The following is a 20,954-nucleotide window of genomic DNA, read 5'->3' as shown; positions in this document are numbered from 1 at the left end:
ATTCATATTATTCATACATTCTTTTGTATATTCTTTGGTACCCACCACGGGTCCCCAAATATCAATGACATGAGTGACGCTGCTACAGACTCAGAATCTCCTTTTGGGTGAGACATGTGTTTAGAGGGATCTCACAACTTTGAAGGTGACGTGGATTGTAGCTTATCTCCAGACTTATTGAGGATGGTAGAGGATAGACAGATCCTACCTCACAAAGAATCATTAAAAGTTGTGAGCTTGGTGAAGATTGGAATGGATATGACTTCAAAGACAAAACATGACATTGTTGAGTTACTTCAAGAATTCAAAGATGTCTACGCATGGTCATACCAGGATATGCCCAGGTTAAGCACTGTCATTACAATCTGAACAACAGCACGATATCAAAAATTTGCAGTATGTCAATATTAGTATCATGAATGATGCAGTGAAAATTCTACCAGAGCAGTGCCTCTCTCTTTAGTTCATCACAGTTTTCTCTATTGAAGTTGAAATTCTTTCTCTCCGGGTATTGGCTGAGCAAGTTGGATGAAGCAGAACAGATCCAATCGCAATGTGATCAATTGAACTTGATAGAAGGAGGAAGACTAAAAGCTATTCATCAGGGTCAAATGTACCAAGAAATGAATGATGCGAGCTTACAGCAAAAGGTTTGTCCCAGAGAATTCCACGATGGCGACCTAATGCTGAAGAAGATCCTCACTCTACAAAAAACATAACGGATGCCAAATTGGGAAGAACCTTATGTTATAGAGAAGGTCTTTTCCAAATGAGCTTTGATTTTGAACGAGATGGGTGATAAACCTACAAAGTCTCATAAACTCAGATTCAGTCAGGAAATACTCCGCTTAAAGAAAGAGAGGACCAAGGTAAAAACCCCGCAAAGGGTAGTTTGAGTCCCAACAAAAAAAAGAAAAAAGTGATGTGAAAAATGAAGAGATGAAAATGAAAAATGAAAAAGTAAAACCGGAGAGGCTAAGGTGAAAACCCGCAAAGGGCGCTTTAGACCAAAGGGGATTTGAGTTGAAAACCCAAAAAGGGCGGCTCAAATGTTGATCAAAATGGCGCTTGAAATTTTCAGAGTAGCTCAAATACTGATCAGAATGGGGCATGCAGTGGTCTTGCTACACCTGAATCAACAGGAAAGGGTAGGCGACATTTTGGGACATCAACAAAGTATTGTAGATATCCTAAACACATGTTAAACTCATAATGGCCTTCAGAAAGCCTGTACAACAAAGTTCAAGCTGCAATATCTGGCGCACCTAATCCTTATGCTATTTTTGTCATTCTTGGAACACTTCATTCATTTTCAAGATACGCATTCCTAAATCAATTTCTTTGTTATCCATCTTTGTTATCCTCGACAATTTATTCATCTGGAGCTATGCTCAGAACCAACTCTATTCTTATCCATGATCTTTTTGGAAGCATGTTGCATTAGAATAATGATCAATAGACTAATAAAACTTTCACAGGAGAAGTTTTGCATATTACTCTAGAAGTTTCTAAATAATGCGGTAACCTGAAACATGGCTATTATTTATAATACATCAAGCTTAAAGGTTGAATATCTAAGAGGGAGAGTCTAAATTAAGACTATCCCTTCACATTTTGTCGTTAAAAACATTGACTGAACAAAGGGACAAGAAGGTCATGTTGATGACAAAGCTTAAATAAACTAGCAAACAATGATCATCAGGCAATAGGAAGAGGTTACCTCGGAGAAGAGAGCCTTCATTTGCGCATGAGCCTTTGGTACGACACCTTGGGAATGGTGTAAGGGACCAGAAAGATTTAAATCTTGTATTCTTGAATAACGATAGGAGAGGATTGAAGAAAAGCCAGTCAAGCAAGAAGGCGTTGTAGCATGTCAGTGTTAAAGCCTTAATAAACTTCGAGGAATGACTACCTAAGCGAGATCATTCTTGAAAAAATAAAATTCTGCATTCATTCAAATGTCATTCACACATGTCTAGTTAGGAGTATTTGATTCATTTTGATCATGCCATCCTAATCATTAGGCATAATTAGGTTCATTATACAGGTCTTGTTCTCCAGAGAACAGATCAGTGAAAATAGCAGATCTTGCCTTCCTGCATTGACAGCGAAGCAGATTGAAGATACCAACCTTACCTCTCTCGGTTGCAGTGGAGTAGGTTGATGGTGAATTTTACCTCCCTAAGGTTACAGTGGAGTACATTGAAGCCAGTAATTTTATCTCCATGTGCAACAGTGGAATAGATTGAAGATTACAGATCTTATCTCCATAAGCAATAGTGGAGCAGATCAATGATGGCAGATTTTACCTCCCTGAGGTTACAGTGGAGTACATTGCAGCCAGCAATTCTATCTCCCTGGGCAACAGTGGAATAGATTGAAGATTACAGATCTTATCTCCCTAAGTAGTAGTGGAGCAGATCAAAGATGGTGGATTTTACCTCCCTGAGGTTACAGTGGAGTACATTGAAGCTAGTAATTCTATCTCCCTAGGCAGCACTGGAATAGATTGAAGATTACAGATCTTATCTCCTTAAGTAGTAGTGGAGCAGATCAAAGATAATGGATTTTACCTCCACGAGGTTACAAGTGGAGTACATTGAAACCATAATTCTATCTCCCAGGCGTGATGGAATAGATTGAAGATTCCAGATCTTATCTCCCTAAGCAGTAGTGGAGCAGATCGAAGATGGCGGATTTTACCTCCTTGAGGTTACAGTGGAGTACATTGAAGCCAATAATTCTATCTCCCTGGGCAGCAGTGGAATAGATTGAAGATTAAAGATCTTATCTCCCTAAGCAGTAGTGGAGCAGATCAAAGATGGCGGATTTTATCTCCCTGAGGTTACAGTGGAGTCTATTGAAGCCAGTAATTCTATCTCCCTGGGCAACAGTTGAATAGATTGAAGATTACAGATCTTATCTCCATAAGCAGTAGTGGAGCAGATCAAGGATGACGGATTTTACCTCCCTGAGATTACAGTGGAGCACATTGAAGCCAGTAATTATATCTCCCTGGGCAGCAGTGGAATAGATTGAAGATTACAGATCTTATCTCCCTAAGCAGTAGTGGAGCAGATCAATGATGGCGGATTTTACTTCCCTGAGGTTACAGTGGAGTACATTGAAGCCAATAATTCTATCTCCCTGGCCAATAGTGGAATAGATTGAAGATTATAGATCTTATTTCCCTAGGCAGTAGTGGAGTAGATCGAAGATGGTAGATTTTACCTCCCTGAGGTTACAGTGGAATATATTGAAGCCAGTAATTCTATCTCCCTGGGCAACAGTGGAATAGATTGAAGATTACAGATCTTATCTCCCTAAGTAGTAGTGGAGCAGATCAAAGATGGTGGATTTTACCTCCCTGAGGTTACAGTGGAGTACATTGAAGCTAGTAATTCTATCTCCCTAGGCAGCAGTGGAATAGATTGAAGATTACAGATCTTATCTCCTTAAGTAGTAGTGGAGCAGATCAAAGATAATGGATTTTACCTCCCTGAGGTTACAGTGGAGTACATTGAAACCAGTAATTCTATCTCCCTGGGCAGCAGTGGAATAGATTGAAGATTCCAGATCTTATCTCCCTAAGCAGTAGTGGAGCAGATCGAAGATGGCGGATTTTACCTCCCTGAGGTTACAGTGGAGTACATTGAAGCCAATAATTCTATCTCCCTGGGCAGCAGTGGAATAGATTGAAGATTAAAGATCTTATCTCCCTAAGCAGTAGTGGAGCAGATCAAAGATGGCGGATTTTATCTCCCTGAGGTTACAGTGGAGTCTATTGAAGCCAGTAATTCTATCTCCCTGGGCAACAGTTGAATAGATTGAAGATTACAGATCTTATCTCCATAAGCAGTAGTGGAGCAGATCAAGGATGACGGATTTTACCTCCCTGAGATTACAGTGGAGCACATTGAAGCCAGTAATTCTATCTCCCTGGGCAGCAGTGGAATAGATTGAAGATTACAGATCTTATCTCCCTTAGCAGTAGTGGAGCAGATCAATGATGGCGATTTTACTTCCACGAGGTTACTGATGGAGTACATTGAAGCCAATAATTCTATCTCCCTGGCCAATAGTGGAATAGATTGAAGATTATAGATCTTATTTCCCTAGGCAGTAGTGGAGTAGATCGAAGATGGCAGATTTTACCTCCCTGAGGTTACAGTGGAATATATTGAAGCCAGTAATTCTATCTCCCTGGGCAACAGTGGAATAGATTGAAGATTACAGATCTTATCTCCCTAAGTAGTAGTGGAGCAGATCAAAGATGGTGGATTTTACCTCCCTGAGGTTACAGTGGAGTACATTGAAGCTAGTAATTCTATCTCCCTAGGCAGCAGTGGAATAGATTGAAGATTACAGATCTTATCTCCTTAAGTAGTAGTGGAGCAGATCAAAGATAATGGATTTTACCTCCCTGAGGTTACAGTGGAGTACATTGAAACCAGTAATTCTATCTCCCTGGGCAGCAGTGGAATAGATTGAAGATTCCAGATCTTATCTCCCTAAGCAGTAGTGGAGCAGATCGAAGATGGCGGATTTTACCTCCCTGAGGTTACAGTGGAGTACATTGAAGCCAATAATTCTATCTCCTTGGGCAGCAGTGGAGTAGATTGAAGATTAAAGATCTTATCTCCCTAAGCAGTAGTGGAGCAGATCAAAGATGGCGGATTTTATCTCCCTGAGGTTACAGTGGAGTCTATTGAAGCCAGTAATTCTATCTCCCTGGGCAACAGTTGAATAGATTGAAGATTACAGATCTTATCTCCATAAGCAGTAGTGGAGCAGATCAAGGATGACGGATTTTACCTCCCTGAGATTACAGTGGAGCACATTGAAGCCAGTAATTCTATCTCCCTGAACAGCAGTGGAATAGATTGAAGATTACAGATCTTATCTCCCTAAGCAGTAGTGGAGCAGATCAATGATGGCGGATTTTACTTCCCTGAGGTTACAGTGGAGTACATTGAAGCCAATAATTCTATCTCCCTGGCCAATAGTGGAATAGATTGAAGATTATAGATCTTATTTCCCTAGGCAGTAGTGGAGTAGATCGAAGATGGCAGATTTTACCTCCCTGAGGTTACAGTGGAATATATTGAAGCCAGTAATTCTATCTCTCTAGTCGGCAGTGAAATCGATCAAAGAAAGCAGATCTTGTCTTCATGTATTGGCATGAAGTAGATCAAAGAGAGTAGATCTTGTCTTCCCATACTAGTGGCGAAGTAGATCGAAGATACAAGTTTTATCTCCCTGAAGTTGCAGTGGAGCAGACAGAAATAACCGGTCCTATCTCCTTAGAGTTGCAATGGAGTGGATTAAAATCACAGATCTCATCTCTCTGAAATTTCAGTAGAGCAGATCGCATCCGATTTATCTTTAAGGCGTAGCAGAACAAATAGAAGCTATAAGTCTTATCTCCCTGAAGTTGCTGTGGAGTAGATTAAAGATAGCAAATTTTGTTCTTGTGAGAAGCTGCAATGTATGAATCCTATCTCCCTGACATTGCAGTGGAGTAGATTGAAACGCTAGTTCCTGTACCTCTGAAGATGCAGTAGGAATGAATGAGGCTACTAGAAGAGAAACACTGAAGAAGTTGAGGCTCAGTAAGACCGGGCATAATTGGGCCTTGTAGTCTTTGCTATGTTCCCATTACATGACAACGACCAAAGAGGGGCAGCTGTAGCAAACCCAATTAGCCCGGGCCTGCATGCAGAACCCAAACCAAAAAACCCAAATAAACAGTCTAGTGTTTTACAGGCCCAATAATATTAAACCTAAAAAACAATTAGCCCAAACCCCAATAGCCCATTAACTAAAATATAGCAGCAACTCTAGCACCATACGCCCTAGCCGCCACAGCCTCTACGCCTCCAGCAGGATTCCAGGCGCCGCACGTCTCGGGGCCAACCTCCTCTCCACGCGCGCCGCACTCTTCATGAACACTTGCAAAAACGGACTAAGAGTCCACAAAGAAAAATATTGTAAAACTAATGTCTTTTCTTAGGCTATAAAAAGCCTAAATCTGTACATTGAGAAGGGGAGGATACGAAAAAAAGAGACTGAAAATAAAGGCAAAGAGATAGAAAAATACAGAGATAATCTTGAATACAAAGTGTTTTTTTTAAGGTGATTTGTGTTTTATTTTCTTAGTCTATTCTCTCTTTTTTTTTCTTTTAACAAAAGTAAAGGAAAGAAACTTACCTTCGGAGCCCATCGCGTCGCATCTCCGATCGGTGAAAACGCAGTGGAGATCGGTTGCGGCAGCGGTGCAAAGAGGGGCCGAAAAACCCTAGCAGAGGGCCTCAGTTTTTTTTAATTTTTTCCTTTTATTTGGTTTCAAATGGTTTTAGAAAAAAAACTACTTTAAATAGCAGATTAAAACAGCGCCGTTTTATCCAAGCCTTGACCCGCACGGTGACCCGACCCGGAGGGGAGGATCCGCGCGTTCTGGTCGAATAGGAGATTGGCGCGAATGGTCCCTGCTGGTTGCGACGCGCTTCAGTTAAGTCCCTTTTGTTTTTTTAAATTTAGGCCGCATATTTAGTTTTTGTTTCAATTGGGTCCCTCGCCGCGCAGCGCATTGGAAGGACGGGATAATTTCCCTTTTGGTCCTCCATTGTTACGCGCGCATTCAAGTGGGCCCTTTTTTTTAAAAAAATTATTCTAAATTCGCCCCATTGCTTCGTTTTCAACTCAATTTAATCCATTTTTTTGTTTTTATCATAATTATGCTATATCATTTTTTATTTTATCCTATTTATTGTTATTATTAATATTAACATTGTTATTATTATTTCATTCATATATACGCCTATTTTAATCTACATGCTTATTTAATACATATATGTTTTAAGTTTTCATGAACACATGCATTCATATATTTTTAAACTTTTTTTACAGTTTTTTAGTTTTTAACTTTCTCATACTTTATATTCCATATATATACTTATACATTTTAAAATAGATACATATATACATACATGTTTTAGTTCTTATATACACATATTTTATACATTTTCATATATTCATTTCCATAGTTTTTATAAATAAATATGTATATATATATATATATATATATATATATATGTGTGTGTATACATCTACATTTTATAATACATATGCATTTTTTTACATATACATATTTTAGAAATTATTATAAACTTTGTTGTTTATTTGTACACTTATATGTGCATTAACGTATGCATATTTTTTTTCGATTTTCATATTCACACCTACATGCATTTTTTATATATTACATTCCGTCTTTTTATATGTATTATGTATATGTGTTAAGTATATATGCATACCTATCTGCAAATTCATTTATTGTACTTGTATATATATTTGTAAATATTTATGCATATATGCTTTAAATTAGAGTATCCGTTTCATAATTGTACATTAATTTTTTGACATACCTTTTAGAAAATATATTTGTTTTGGTTTTGCCAAAGCCTTAAAATCATTTTTTTTTCTCAATTCATAAGTTTGTGAATAAAAGCAATATTCAAGGTTTTGGGATTTTCGAGGAAAATTGAGCCCTAACGTATTGGGTTCCGATTTTCTTTGTTGATTTCAAATAACCGAGAATATTCTTTATTTTAAATACACGAGCACCAAAAAAAATCATTTTTGGGGACTTAATTTGTTGTGCCCTAACGTATTGGATTTGACATATTACTTCCTCAAAATGAAGATTTTCGTATAAAATGAGAATGATATTCAAAGTTCGGGAATTTTGAGAAGTTGTACCCTAACGTATTGGGACTCGATTTCTTTACATGACTTGAACAATTGATTATCCTTTTTCAATTTTCATCATTTGGAGTTGATTTTAAAATCCTTTTAACCTTCGACACTAAGACATTAAATGATCAATTTGGTATCGATTTTGGGCGTTACGAGGGTGCTAACCCTTCATCGTGCGTAACTGACTCCCGAACTCGTTTTCTCAAAATTCGTAGACCAAAATAATTTTTAAGGTGAGCCGATCACACCTTAATAAATGATCGGTGGCGACTCCAATTTTATTTTTAAAGTCGACAACTAAAATTTTTTGTTTTTAAAAAACGGTTTCGACAAATGTAAAAAATGAATTAATCCGTAATGGATCTATGGTTAATTTAACTTGAGTTATATCTGATGTATTGTCAATCTAGACAATCACATCTATGAATTTCAAGTATTTCTCTTTTAATTTCAAGGAAAGGATTAAATTGTAAAGAAAATAAAACTTATTTTCTCCATGGACGGTGGTGGCTTGAACTTGAGAGAAATATGGAAAGGATTATTTTACTTTTCATCTTTTACTTAATCATTAATTAATATAGAAATATCTAAAAATAAAATAATAGTAAATTGATAATAAAATATTTTAACCAATAATATTTCTACACTATTTATCCTTAATTATTACATTTAATATATATTCAAATTAAAAAATGATGATTTTGCCCTTCACAATTCTCTAAAATTTCATCTTTAAATCACTATTCACTTTTAGAAAAATAGAAACTAACCCTAATATTTCTTCACTTATTCAATACGGTCCTTGTTTACCAATTTTCTATCACAAGGACTTTTAAGTTGTTTGCACTTTTGGTCCCTTAAATTTCTCATATTTACATTTTAACCCTTTAAATTTTAAATAATTATACTGGTCCCAAAATATTTCAAATCTTTGCAATTTACTCCATGCTTTAAATTAATATATCATGACATACTTTTTAATTCAACTTCATTTGGCATCCACCAACCATATATTTTCTCAATTATGTACCTTATTTCATTTATTTGGTAATTTCACTATATATGATCTCAACTTAATACCACTTTTTATAGTATAGCGATTTTAGTGGTGTTACAATTCTAATTTGTTTAATCGATAATTCCTATTTACAGAAAAAATTACAAGAGTTCTATTTGAATAAGGTCTAATAAAATAATATTAATTTAATAAAAAATATTGTACAATAGTAGACTATAGTACATGGTTGGAAGCACCACTAGTAAAACACTAGGGTTTGCCACCCCTTGCATGGTATATGGCCAAGTTATGCATTTATTGTCCAAATATATATGTTTCTTAGACTCTAATCTAACTCTTATAAATTATCAAACCTAATATTAATATTCTATTACCCAAAGCATTTATTCAATTTAATTAATTTCTTAGTTAAATTATTTTTCAATCAATTACGATTATGTTAAAGTCATTGCAACTTTATGTGTTAGAATCTACGAGGAAATATATTTAATTGTCTTATTCTACAAATCTATAATAACTAATTAATTTAATTCCTATTTGAAATTCAATTATTTAATTATAATTAATTAGATAATAAATTGAAAACATTAAATTAATTCCTAAGTCATTTTTTATTTAGCGAGAAAACGCATTTACTCGAGATAGTGATACATGCATCTATTTCTCTTACTTCGTCATTTGCATTCATTCCATATTATTTGGTTCCAATGCAATTCATTTCTAGTTATCTTGAGCTAGTAGAAAGACTAATTGAACATAAATAATTAGGGTTCAAATAATTTGTAATTAAGTTACAACTTTTCACTTATTAATTACACAATTATTTAGTTACGAAATCATTCCATTAAAGTGTCATTGAGCTCTCTCTTATTATATAACATTATGAAAGTTACCTATTAAGTGTTCGTCCAATGACATTGTCATAAGTGTGTTACCATTCTAAGATCATAAGATATTCTTAATCTTTTTGGGATAAATTCGTTCTCCTAAAATGGTCATATTTTATCTCTCAATAACTATTACATCTTCCTTCACGAAAAGCCAATTACTAACAAATAGTAATTAAATTATTTATCATAAAAACAAATGACTCGTGGCCACGTTACTTTTCATCTATCATATAATGCCGATGAGAGGATATTATTTACCCTTTAATTGGGCTGTGAATTCCACTATTGTGGAATGATGCTACACATTGCAGAAGTCGTATATCCAACGCACCATCTTTCGGTTCCTTATCTATTTGAACTTAGGTTTTTATTTAAATCAAATATACGAGTCACACATACATAGTCCATCATCCACTCAAGATTAAAATATGTCACACTACTAACATCATAAGTGAATGAATCCATAAACAGATTTATGATCTATTCTACTTGGGTCATTTTCGATGAACTGTTAGTTTAGTCAATCACATCTATATTTTCATCTTTTGGGAGTCATCTACTCCGATACCCAAAATAAGGTATTTCCTTATGACATTTTTTTCAATCGATTTGTTCAATTTCAATTAGACTAATGACGTATTTTAAATTATTTACCAATAAAAGTTATTTTTTATATTATAATCTAATCATATAATAACATTTAATATTAATTAAACATTATATAATCAGTGAATTAATATTTACAAAAGCTAATGAATATTTTATTAAATTAATTTATTCGAAAAATTACATCTATATATAAAATCTAAATTAGTCCATTAATGACATATAGTAGAAGGAGGCTATATAGAATTTGACCAATAAAAAAACAAGCAAATAAGTAAGCTAAGTAAATAAATAAAAAAAGACAGCGATAATAGAAATTTTCGATCTTCTCGTAGTCTCCCCCTCTGCTTAAAAACCCTAGATACAGGGAGCAAAAGCGCGAATTTTCATATTTATTCAGATTCTTTTTCCTCCCTTTTCTTACAAAACTAAGAGAAAAAAGAAAAGGGATTCAAGTTCCGAAGACGAGAAAACAAATCGATGGATTTGGATCAATGGATATCGAAGGTTAAAGAAGGCCAGCATCTTTTGGAAGACGAGCTTCAGCTACTTTGCGAATATGTAATTTCCTTTTCTATCTCTTTTTTTTTGGAACACCTTTTACTTTCAGGGTTTTAAATTGATTGGTAAAAAACTAGGGTTTGCGTGGTTTCGTGATTCGTAATTTGGGATGAATTCGAAAACGGTTGCTTGATTTGTTAAAAGATGAAGCCAACCATTTAGAAATGAATCTATAATTGTAGCAAAATGTCAAGTTTATGTCTGCACTTGAAACTCTCACGCAGCAGCTATCATCTGTTAGCATTGCTTTTAAAGAACTTCACATAACTGAGTTACCGTTAACAAAAATATAGCTTCTGGATCCGGTTGTTTTATTTGCTCGACAAGTCATATGCATAAAGTTTACTGGTATATTAGTCAATAGATTTCAGTTTCTATGTTATTCATTTTAATGGTGTAATTTGGTCATTGCTGTATGTCAACTTGCAGTTTTATTTCCTATGAAGGTTTATTTGTTTATATAATCTATGATGTAAAACGTTGTAGGTAAAAGAAATCCTCATCGAGGAGTCAAATGTGCAACCTGTCAACAGTCCAGTAACCGTCTGTGGTGATATCCATGGCCAGTTCCATGATCTAATGAAGCTTTTTCAGACAGGAGGTCATGTACCGGATACAAATTACATTTTTATGGTATAGTTTATATCTTCTGAAGGGAAACTTTTGTGCAAATTCTATGTGATCTCTATGTCTTTGATGGTATTGATTTCAACTAATGGGTGCTAAACCTTTGTATTCCCTTGGACAGGGAGATTTTGTTGATCGAGGTTATAATAGTCTTGAAGTTTTCACTATTCTTTTGCTTCTCAAGGCAAGGTATACCCTCTGGATACAAGCTTAAGCATCTCTGTAATTTTCCTTTGGGTTTGTATACTGATTTTCAACCATGTACTTGGGTGCATTATTGCTTTTGACTTGTATCCAATCATTGTTAATCAGCAAACATTGTAAACAATTGTAGTTTAGTTTATAGGAAGTATAACAAATGCTCATTCTTATTTATTTTGCAATTACCAGTTTTTTCCTACTTGTAAAAAGATCTGTTTGATGCTATCGTGGTGTTTTTTGCTGCAAGATAGCACTATATGTTAAATGCATTACCATAGTTTTATTTGGAAGAATCAAGGTGCAGATATCACGAATTGATCTCTGCTATTGCTCTATGCATTTGATAAAGGAGATTAAATTTCCAGTTCTATTTTTGGCCTGTTAGGCTATCAATTCTATTTCTTGTATAAATAAGAGGTGACATTACTTTCTGCCTCTGTTTTTTTTTTTCTTCTCTGAATCATAGGTATCCTGCTAATATCACGCTCTTGCGGGGGAATCATGAAAGCAGACAACTAACTCAGGTGTGCTTTTGAATTATATCAGAATGGAATATGCTTGTAAAGACCTTATAGAATGTATGCATGTTCTGTTATGTGTGTTACAAGTGTCTTGTGCGTCTTTTACCTTTTTTGTTTCATTATGTTTCTTCGAGGCTGTTTCTTATCATGCATAAAGCTTTGTTACAGTTCTATGATTACTTTTTCTTCTTTATTTTGAGGAAAAAAGGGATTCAAAGCCTTTTAGTTTGAGAATGACATTCTGAATCTGAGGGTCAGAGCCATTAGAAATTCTAGATGCCAATACCAGATCAGTTTGATTTTAAGGATGGTTGAGCAGTGCTCAAAAGTTTTAATTTTTAGAAAATGGTTCCAAATGCCAAGGATTGACATTTAAGGTGTGCACAACATTTTTTCTAGGTTTACGGCTTCTATGATGAGTGCCAGAGAAAGTATGGAAATGCTAATGCATGGCGGTATTGTACAGATGTTTTTGACTATCTTACACTTTCAGCAATTATAGATGGGACTGTAAGCACTCTACCTACAAAGCATCTATTTCTAGTCACCTTATTTTCACCTCTTTATTAATTCTGTATATTATGTTTTGCAGGTACTTTGTGTACACGGTGGCCTTTCTCCTGACATTCGAACAATTGATCAGGTATTTCCATTTTTTGCTCCAGTTTTGATTAGCTCTTGTTTATTTGCAGTAATATCTAGAAGTTCATGCTTAATTGATCAGCTTTTGTCCATGTTGCAGTGTCTGATTTTATTGACTTTGTAACCGTCTAGTCCTGGGATTGATATCATCTCTATTCAGTTCAGTGAATAATCATCCACTCCAAAGTCTATTAAGTAAAAACTAGTTATGTTTATTCAGTTGCATTTTATTTGGTTTTAAAGCTGAAGGGATAATTGTCTTTAATCAGTAACCATCTATTTCACATGGGTGGTATTTTCTTTAACAAGTGCTACTCCCAGGGACTTCTCAACTACAAGTGTAGTGGTTGCTTATTCATTTCGTTATTTTGTTATAAGTTCTGAATGTTGATGCACTTTTATATTTTTCTGCTTTTATGCCAGATAAGGGTAATTGACCGAAACTGTGAAATCCCTCATGAAGGCCCATTCTGTGATCTCATGTGGAGTGATCCTGAAGATATTGAAACATGGGCAGTCAGTCCACGTGGAGCAGGTTGGCTGTTTGGGTCCAGGGTCACATCTGAGGTAAATGATCTCATCTCAGTCTATAGTAATACTATCATGATGAAATAATAATTTTCAACTCGTCATTTGTTGCAGTTCAACCACATAAACAAGCTTGATCTTGTTTGTCGAGCTCACCAACTTGTGCAAGAAGGTCTTAAGTATATGTTTCAAGATAAAGGCCTAGTAACAGTGAGACTCTACACTTTCTGCTTTCTTCTTTTTGTCTTAACTGTATTAAGAGCTTAACAGAAGTTATTGATTATTGATTTTTACAGGTGTGGTCTGCCCCGAATTACTGTTACCGTTGTGGGAATGTAGCTTCTATACTGAGCTTCAATGAGAACATGGTCAGAAATTTTTTTTTCCCTGTACCTTCCTTTCTCTTTAAGTTGTCTGCCTTAAAAAACCCCTTTTAATTAGGATTGTGGATTGCTTCTAGCTATTATTGTTCCAAAATGCTCTCTTTCTCAAACACATGCCATACATGGTTCTTACGGCTTTGAAATTTTCAGGAGAGAGACGTAAAGTTCTTCACTGAAACAGAAGAGAATAACCAGATGCGAGGGCCGAGGACTGGAGTTCCTTACTTCTTGTAATCAAAATGAGTTACATACTGCAGTGCCTGTAAAATTATCCAAGCATTGTTTGTTCGAAAGAGCCGTGAACAAGGAAGCCTCGATACTGTGCTAGGCTGCTAGCAGATGGACCTGTCCTGAAAATTTTGTCTGCTTCATCCAAGCTGCTTCTGGATGTTAATGGATCATGTCATGTCGAGTCTTGTCTCAAGGTTGCTGTATTAGTATATGCTTTTTCCTTGGATGTCTTTCATTCTCCGTACGCTCTCTATTAAGTATGTGCTACTTGATGTTAGTTGATGTCTCTTTTATATTCCTGGTTGTATTTGTTTCATTATATGTATACTGCATCATCTAGTTCTAAAATTTTATAATTGTTTTTGCCATTTTATCAATCGAGTTAATCCCTCGTGGATGAATATTGGAAGACATTCAACAACATTGATTTATTCCAAATGGTGTTTTCCATGCGTAATATATTATAATTATTTGAGGCACATCTGACATTTTGGCCCTTGAGGCTTCACTTGGTAGGAACCACGTTTTGAACTTGTAAATCATTCCAGGAGGGATCTGTAGAAGGAAGCTGATACTCATCAGGTTTTAGGGACAAGACAAAGTCAGGCAATGCTGGAGCTACCTGCTTAATCCTGCAACCACCAACACATCACAAAAATAAGTTCACTGTCTCATTTAACCATGTCAAAGGTTAGAAAATGGGGTCAATTAGAAATATAAAGTAACAGAAAAAAATCATCTCCAGCATTATCTTCAAATTTGTAATAATTAATTTCTACACAACTGAAAACGGAATGAAACTGAACCATTGCTTTAAAAGGTGACATGCGATTTGAATTTCAGCATCTATAAAACCTTTTTGGCTCGATCCCGTCTGAATATAAAAAATAACAATAAAAACAAGAAGAAAATGTGGACTTACATTTCATGTTTTTGTGAATCCCAGTTGATTGTTTTGCTTGATATATCTTTTGGAATCCTCTCAGCAAGATACTTGCTGGCTCCCCAGGGAGGTGGATTACTGGAACAAAAACAAGGTCTGTCATCTCATCTATCAACTAAGTGAAATCTGGGGCACGACAAATCAATAAACTATATAAAATCTAGTCCCCAAACCAATGCCAACCGTGAAATCTGGGTATAGCAAAACTAATATGCTACGCTAGAGATCCATTTAGTTAAACACAGAGAGGTCAGAAGTAAACTACCGTGACGAAGGGAGTGTCACATGGAAAGAATCGCAGGCCATTTTGCTTTCTTTGAGATACTCTTCTGCTGCTTGCAGAGCAGCTGCAGCTATGCCAGCAGATGTGTTCCCTTCTTCGAGGATTAATCCGTGAAGATAGTATGCAATAGCCTGGAATATAAAAAGATGTGCAATGCTCATGTGCGTAGAACTCTAGCACCAATAGGACCATATGGCAAGCCAGTTTCTATCTATATATGTTTAGTGAAACAAGTTTCTAAAGCACTGAAATTCAGTAAAGGACTAGCTATTATTGAGAGCTTTTTGATCTCCATAAGTGATGAACTACTAGCTCCTTTAAGAGATGCTTGCATTTTCAAATCCCCAACACATGAACCATTGTTTCTCTAATTTTGCTGCGAACCAAGCGGTGAGTCATGGAGATTTATACCTTAGCTTCAATGTGCTTCCACTGAATGAAAAGCTTGTGCTTTTCTCCCCATCCATTTGCTAGTGGAAGGTCCTTTATGTATTCCTCAGCCTGCATTTATAATGTATAAACCAGAAATTGTCAATGACAAATGAAATATATCTATATACAAAGAGAAATCAAATGAAACAAATGACAATATCTTCAATTGCAGACAAGTGAAAGACAGTAAAATGACAATAAGGCAATAAAAAAAAATCATGAGCCAATATGAGTGTTATAAAAGAGCAAAACAAGGAACAATAAATTTACCTGATGCCAGTATTTAACCATCTCACATGCTAGCCTCCTTTTCACAGCCAGAGTGGCCTTAATGCTATCAATTGCCATTCCCAGTTGAATCTCAACACCCTGTAAATAGTTGGATATTGAAGGCACGCATTAGGCAGGAAATTGAAAGAAAAAGAATGGAACAAATGCATGCAATGGGAACAATTAATTTGACCAATAAAATTGAAGTTATATTGTACATCATCATGACTGAAATAAGTCAGCAAGAAGAAGCTATCAAACATGTTTAAGTTGTATATTGATCATCCTTAAGTATAAAATTATCTCTTGGTCAAAATACCTGCTAAAGTCCTCTAAGAAATCATTTTTACTTTTTCTCAATAAGGTTTAAGATTCTTTGACATGATTATTATTTATTAGCTTCTAGTTCTACACAGATTTCATGGCATATGAACCTATCGCGAATCAATTTTCCAAATTATCATTTAAACCAGTGCTTGGTTGAATTATCATCCAAGTTACATGTTGTTTTCCAATTTGTTTAATTTTAGGCCAAATTTTTTTAATCAGAAACATGAAATTTGGGTTGTACCATTATAGCACACAACACATTACTGCAAAATTTGCCATCACTTAGATATAAGCTCACCACTGTCCATAGTTAGATCGAAAAAGGGAAATACCCTTTGTCTAAATGGATAGATATTTTTAGGTTCCTAACCAAAAACATTGAAAAGCAGCCTCACCAATTATGAAAAGATTACCTGGCCTAATGCTTGCAAACAAAGGGCTTTAAGCACTCCCTCTGACAGATCTAGTGGCAAATCATTCCTGTAAAAAACAACAGTTTTGGGCACTGCTTAGTCCTTTAAGTGAATTATGATGCATAAGGAAAAGGAAACAGGTATTAGAATGTTCATTTCAGGAATATTAGGCAGGTATCTTTTGAGCAAACCTAAGTTCCAAGGGCAATTGAGGGAGAACCTTCTGCACAGCAAAGTCCAGATATCCAGCTGCCTTTAAGAAAATGTCAATGGATGCTCGTTTGCAATCTGAGAGAGATGAAGCAAATGGTCAGATTAGTAGACAAGGTCACACATTAAGTGCAAGGAGAAGAATGAAAAGAAACATCTAACATATAGTCCCTGCATGACACCTTATGATTATCAACTTAGAAAAAGAGATTGACATTTACCATTTCCCGAGGTACCAATGACCCAAGGATCAGTTGGCATTTCCCCTTAAAGTAAGAGGGATTTTCAAGTGAATAAGAGATGGGGAAGGCCACCCCTGGTTGTGGCACCTAATTAATTATCCAAAATCAAGAGAACATTGCAAAGAGGGAAAAGAAACTAAGGTTTTCTAAATATTACTCAACATAAAGACTAGAATTTATGTAAGTTCCAGGATTTTGTACGGTGGTCTCGTACATTCAAGGGGTAGATTCATTCACGATATTCTTACATGCCTTACAGAAGCCAGTCTAAGACTAAGAAAGCTTACTTGTGTCAACATTACAAGATGTATTGAAGCAACCTTGCTTGTTGATGCTAGTAAATTACAGCATGGACTATAGCATAACTAAATGCAAAAATTCTTGGTAAACCCTCCATGGCATCTGTTCATATTTATAAATTATATAGAAGGGATTCATACTATATGCCTTTTTGCATACATTAGGCACTCTGAAATGCTGAAGTTTATTGAGTAACCAAGACACATATTAGTTTAGTTGGCACTTGGCACTTGTATACAAAATAACACTGAAAAAAACATGTTGCAGCAACGAGTAATGAAAGTGCACAGAACAACTCTGGCACAGAAGCAGATGCATAGAAAAGAACCTACTGCCCTCACCTTCCAAAGCTGTAGACTGATAACCACTGGTAAATTTGTTTGGAAGAAGCAATAAATTGGCCTGTGATAACAATAGAACTGCCATCAAGTGCAACACTGATAGTACCTCATACCAAGAATCCGACATGGTAGTTTCCTGCATGATAGAAAACTCTTTGAAAAGGCAATCGTAGCGAATGAAGGGATTTGTATCTCATTTAATTCACCTCCACGTCATCTTCCTGATTTATCCAACAGAACCGCAAGTTATGTTTTAGCCAGTTACCTGTATGTGGTCAAAGATAAAATTTACTTCTGAAACAGAGAGAACAACAATAGATGTACTTAGATAGTGATTTTGCAGGCATAAAGAAGAAAAATCTCCAGTTAACTGAACATAAAACAATAGTTTGAACATTTGGTTTGGTAGAATTTGATTTCATATTGAACAATAATGTATGTATATCACTTGAAAATTCGTTGAAAATGGAGTACAAGTTAAGCCACAAGAGTTGGGATCTTTTATAAGACAAGAATGATTGAATATCTATTTTCTTCCTTCTCATTGACACAAGCATTCTCAACATTTTTAACATTATATCATAGTTTATGGCATGTATATAGTTTACGGATGTAGATACCATTTTCAACTAGCCCCAACAAGACCGGCAGATAATCCTCGAGAGCCTGCTGCAAATCAGTCAACGTTGAACCTCCTGCATTGTAAGTTCGATTTTTAAGTAAACAGGAACATCACATAATTACCAGAGACAATCTCAGAGTCATCAAACCGTGTTGTGTGGCTGTTCTTCTCGGTTTAGTAGTCATAGGTGCTTCTTGACCTGCCATGACCTCTATACGTGTTCTCAACGCCGATAGACGTTCAACCAAGCTCTTGGATAGTCCATCACCAAGTGGCTGTGCGAAATCAAGGGGCCTAGGAATTCTCAGTCCAGGAACAAAAACTACAACTTCACCAATATTTCTCGGCCTTCTTCGAGCTCCTCCTGCAACCTCTGGCGTCGATAACAGGCACCCCATTTCCTTCCAATTTAGTTCCTCTAAACTCTTGAAACATTCATATTATATATAGAATCAGAATAGGTAAACCAAGTGGAATATTTTCAAACACCTTTCATACTACATGAGAATGGAAATGGAATTATTAGCTGACTATGGAGTTTGACTGACCAACCATGAATCTGTTTATAAAATTAGCAAAAAAACTAAGAACCGAAATTTGGATTCTTTTCCACTGCACAAAGATCCATAACAGTGAGAATTTGAAACAAAAGACACTGACTCACGTGAAAAATTTTTGCAGATTGGAAAAACAAAAAGCACATCCTAACTAAACCAAATTCATAGAATCAATAAAGAAAATTATATCATATATATAAATAAAAATATTAAACAACAAGTTGCTTATCAACCTACTGGGTAGGCAACAAACAAGGAACCATTTTAGAGGTTTCTAAGAAGAATCCAAATATCAAATACAAACAATGCATAGAAAAAATTAAAGCCCCCCACAGCCCCCACCTCCCCAGGGAAAAAAAACCTTTTTTTTCTGGTTTTCCTTAACTTCACAATCATTATTTTCTTTCTTACTAGAAAACAAAAAGAAATTATTTTTGAAGCACCATTAATGAAAAAGAACCAAAAAGAACAGGAAAAAAGAAAAAAAGGTTCAGCATACCTGACAAGCTCTTCTCTCATGCAATAATTTGAAAACATCTAACCAGAATCTCCATTATATATATATATATATACACCTCAGCTGTTTGAAGCAACTAGAAAGACAAGCGAAACAAGAAACTAAAAACAGTTAAAAAGGGAACATAAAAAAGCTGTCTTTTGATAGTTTCAGTTGTGTTCTGGGTTGGGTTTTTTGGGCAGAAAGGTGTTCCTTTTCTGGGTTGAGTTGATGTAGATGATGGATTTCTAACATCAAAAGCATGCTTGCTTTGCTTTCTGGCAAACTTTGGTGAAAATGGGTAATTATTTTTTTAACACTTTTTTTTCATTATATATATATATATTGCTACACAATTGGGATTGCACCAAAGTTGCAAACATCCAATTCCTTCTACGTCAGAAAAAATTTTAACACTGAAAAAAAAAAGTGAAAACGTAATGAAAAAGTTAAGAGCCTATAAAAAGCAAAATCTTTTTATACAGTAAATATATAATCACATGATTCATCCACAAATTTAGGCTACTGACAAATATTTCTTGCTTTAAAACTGAATTTCGTAACAACAGCGCCTTTGTAACTTGCAATCTTATGATTCTGAACAAAGATCCGTTAACACGTCATTATAACATATTTACTACATACCATAATTTTAATTATTAATTCTACTCCATTATATCTGTAATAAATATGAGATATTAAACCTAAACAAATTTCTTTTTTATAATAATCTGTCGAGATTTAACTCGATTAACATAGATATAGATATTGTTATCAATGTAAGAAAGCGTGATTTAATGATGAAATATATTATCTTCCTATTTATAAGTTAGAAATGGGTTATAAATAATTCTAAATATTATGTCAATAAGAATAAAATAACATTTTTCAGCAATTAAATTAATAATATAAATTGCAGTAATTTTTTGGAGGACCTTACACTTTTAATTCTAATTTATTTGAATTTAACCCATGACAACTCATGTACCAAAAAAGTATACATCCTTTTCTTTATAAAGACTAAAGTATATCACACTTTACTATACCGCAGTGTAAACTTTTATGATTGTATTTTAATTTCATTATATTATTTTTCTGATTTTCAATTTGTCCAAATTTACATAAATCTTTTAAGTAATATAGAAGTAAAATTCAATTCAATTGAATAATAAAATGAAGGGTTTGAATAAAATGTTATATTAAAATCAAGATTTTGATTGTAATAAAATTTTAATAATTTATATATTTAAAGTTTAAATTTTAATCTAGTATTATTTGATTAAAAATGAAGAAGATAAAATATCCTTACATTAATATTTGTTATTACTTTATAAATATCAAATTAACTCGTAACACTAATTCAATTAAATAACTTAATATAAGATACACAACCAAAATATGTTCCAAATACTACCACATACTCTCTCTTCTTCTTCTTCTTATTTCAATTTTTAACCACACGTGTCTTACATAAAAATTAAAATTTATGGACAATGTATTAAATAAAATTTTACAACAAATTTAATGGGTAAAAGTAACATGGTGGTCC

At 34.7% G+C, this 20,954-nt stretch overlaps 2 protein-coding genes across 4 annotated transcripts; one reads left to right on the top strand and one right to left on the bottom strand.

The window, feature by feature from the left end:
* Positions 1-10,557: 10,557 nt before the first annotated feature.
* LOC105794999 (phytochrome-associated serine/threonine-protein phosphatase) lies at positions 10,558-14,339 on the top strand. The gene is made up of 10 exons (XM_012624421.2): positions 10,558-10,833; positions 11,320-11,466; positions 11,582-11,649; positions 12,128-12,185; positions 12,582-12,692; positions 12,775-12,825; positions 13,248-13,391; positions 13,467-13,562; positions 13,649-13,720; positions 13,886-14,339. Exons 1-10 carry the CDS (start codon positions 10,753-10,755, stop codon positions 13,967-13,969), a joined length of 912 nt encoding a protein of 303 aa, XP_012479875.1. The 5' UTR covers positions 10,558-10,752; the 3' UTR covers positions 13,970-14,339.
* Positions 14,340-14,369: 30 nt separating this feature from the next.
* LOC105794998 (uncharacterized) lies at positions 14,370-19,769 on the bottom strand. Of its 3 annotated transcripts, none has more exons than XM_052628609.1 (12): positions 19,409-19,769; positions 18,501-18,770; positions 18,351-18,425; positions 17,937-17,995; positions 17,731-17,866; positions 16,829-16,925; positions 16,638-16,704; positions 15,895-15,993; positions 15,604-15,693; positions 15,175-15,323; positions 14,889-14,987; positions 14,370-14,598 (listed from the first exon to the last, which is right to left on the bottom strand). In XM_052628609.1, exons 2-12 carry the CDS (start codon positions 18,748-18,750, stop codon positions 14,472-14,474), a joined length of 1,248 nt encoding a protein of 415 aa, XP_052484569.1. In that variant the 5' UTR covers positions 18,751-18,770; positions 19,409-19,769; the 3' UTR covers positions 14,370-14,471. The 3 variants fall into 3 exon arrangements, with proteins under 3 accessions (XP_052484569.1, XP_052484568.1, XP_012479874.2); XM_052628608.1 differs by having other exon boundaries at positions 18,501-18,777; positions 19,409-19,766; XM_012624420.2 differs by lacking the exon at positions 19,409-19,769 and having other exon boundaries at positions 18,501-19,075.
* Between the last annotated feature and the right edge of the window lie 1,185 nt (positions 19,770-20,954).

The sequence above is a fragment of the Gossypium raimondii genome, chromosome 3, assembly GCF_025698545.1.
Source record: "Gossypium raimondii isolate GPD5lz chromosome 3, ASM2569854v1, whole genome shotgun sequence".
Taxonomy (NCBI): Eukaryota; Viridiplantae; Streptophyta; class Magnoliopsida; order Malvales; family Malvaceae; genus Gossypium; species Gossypium raimondii.
This window is presented reverse-complemented; position numbering and strand designations above follow the sequence as displayed.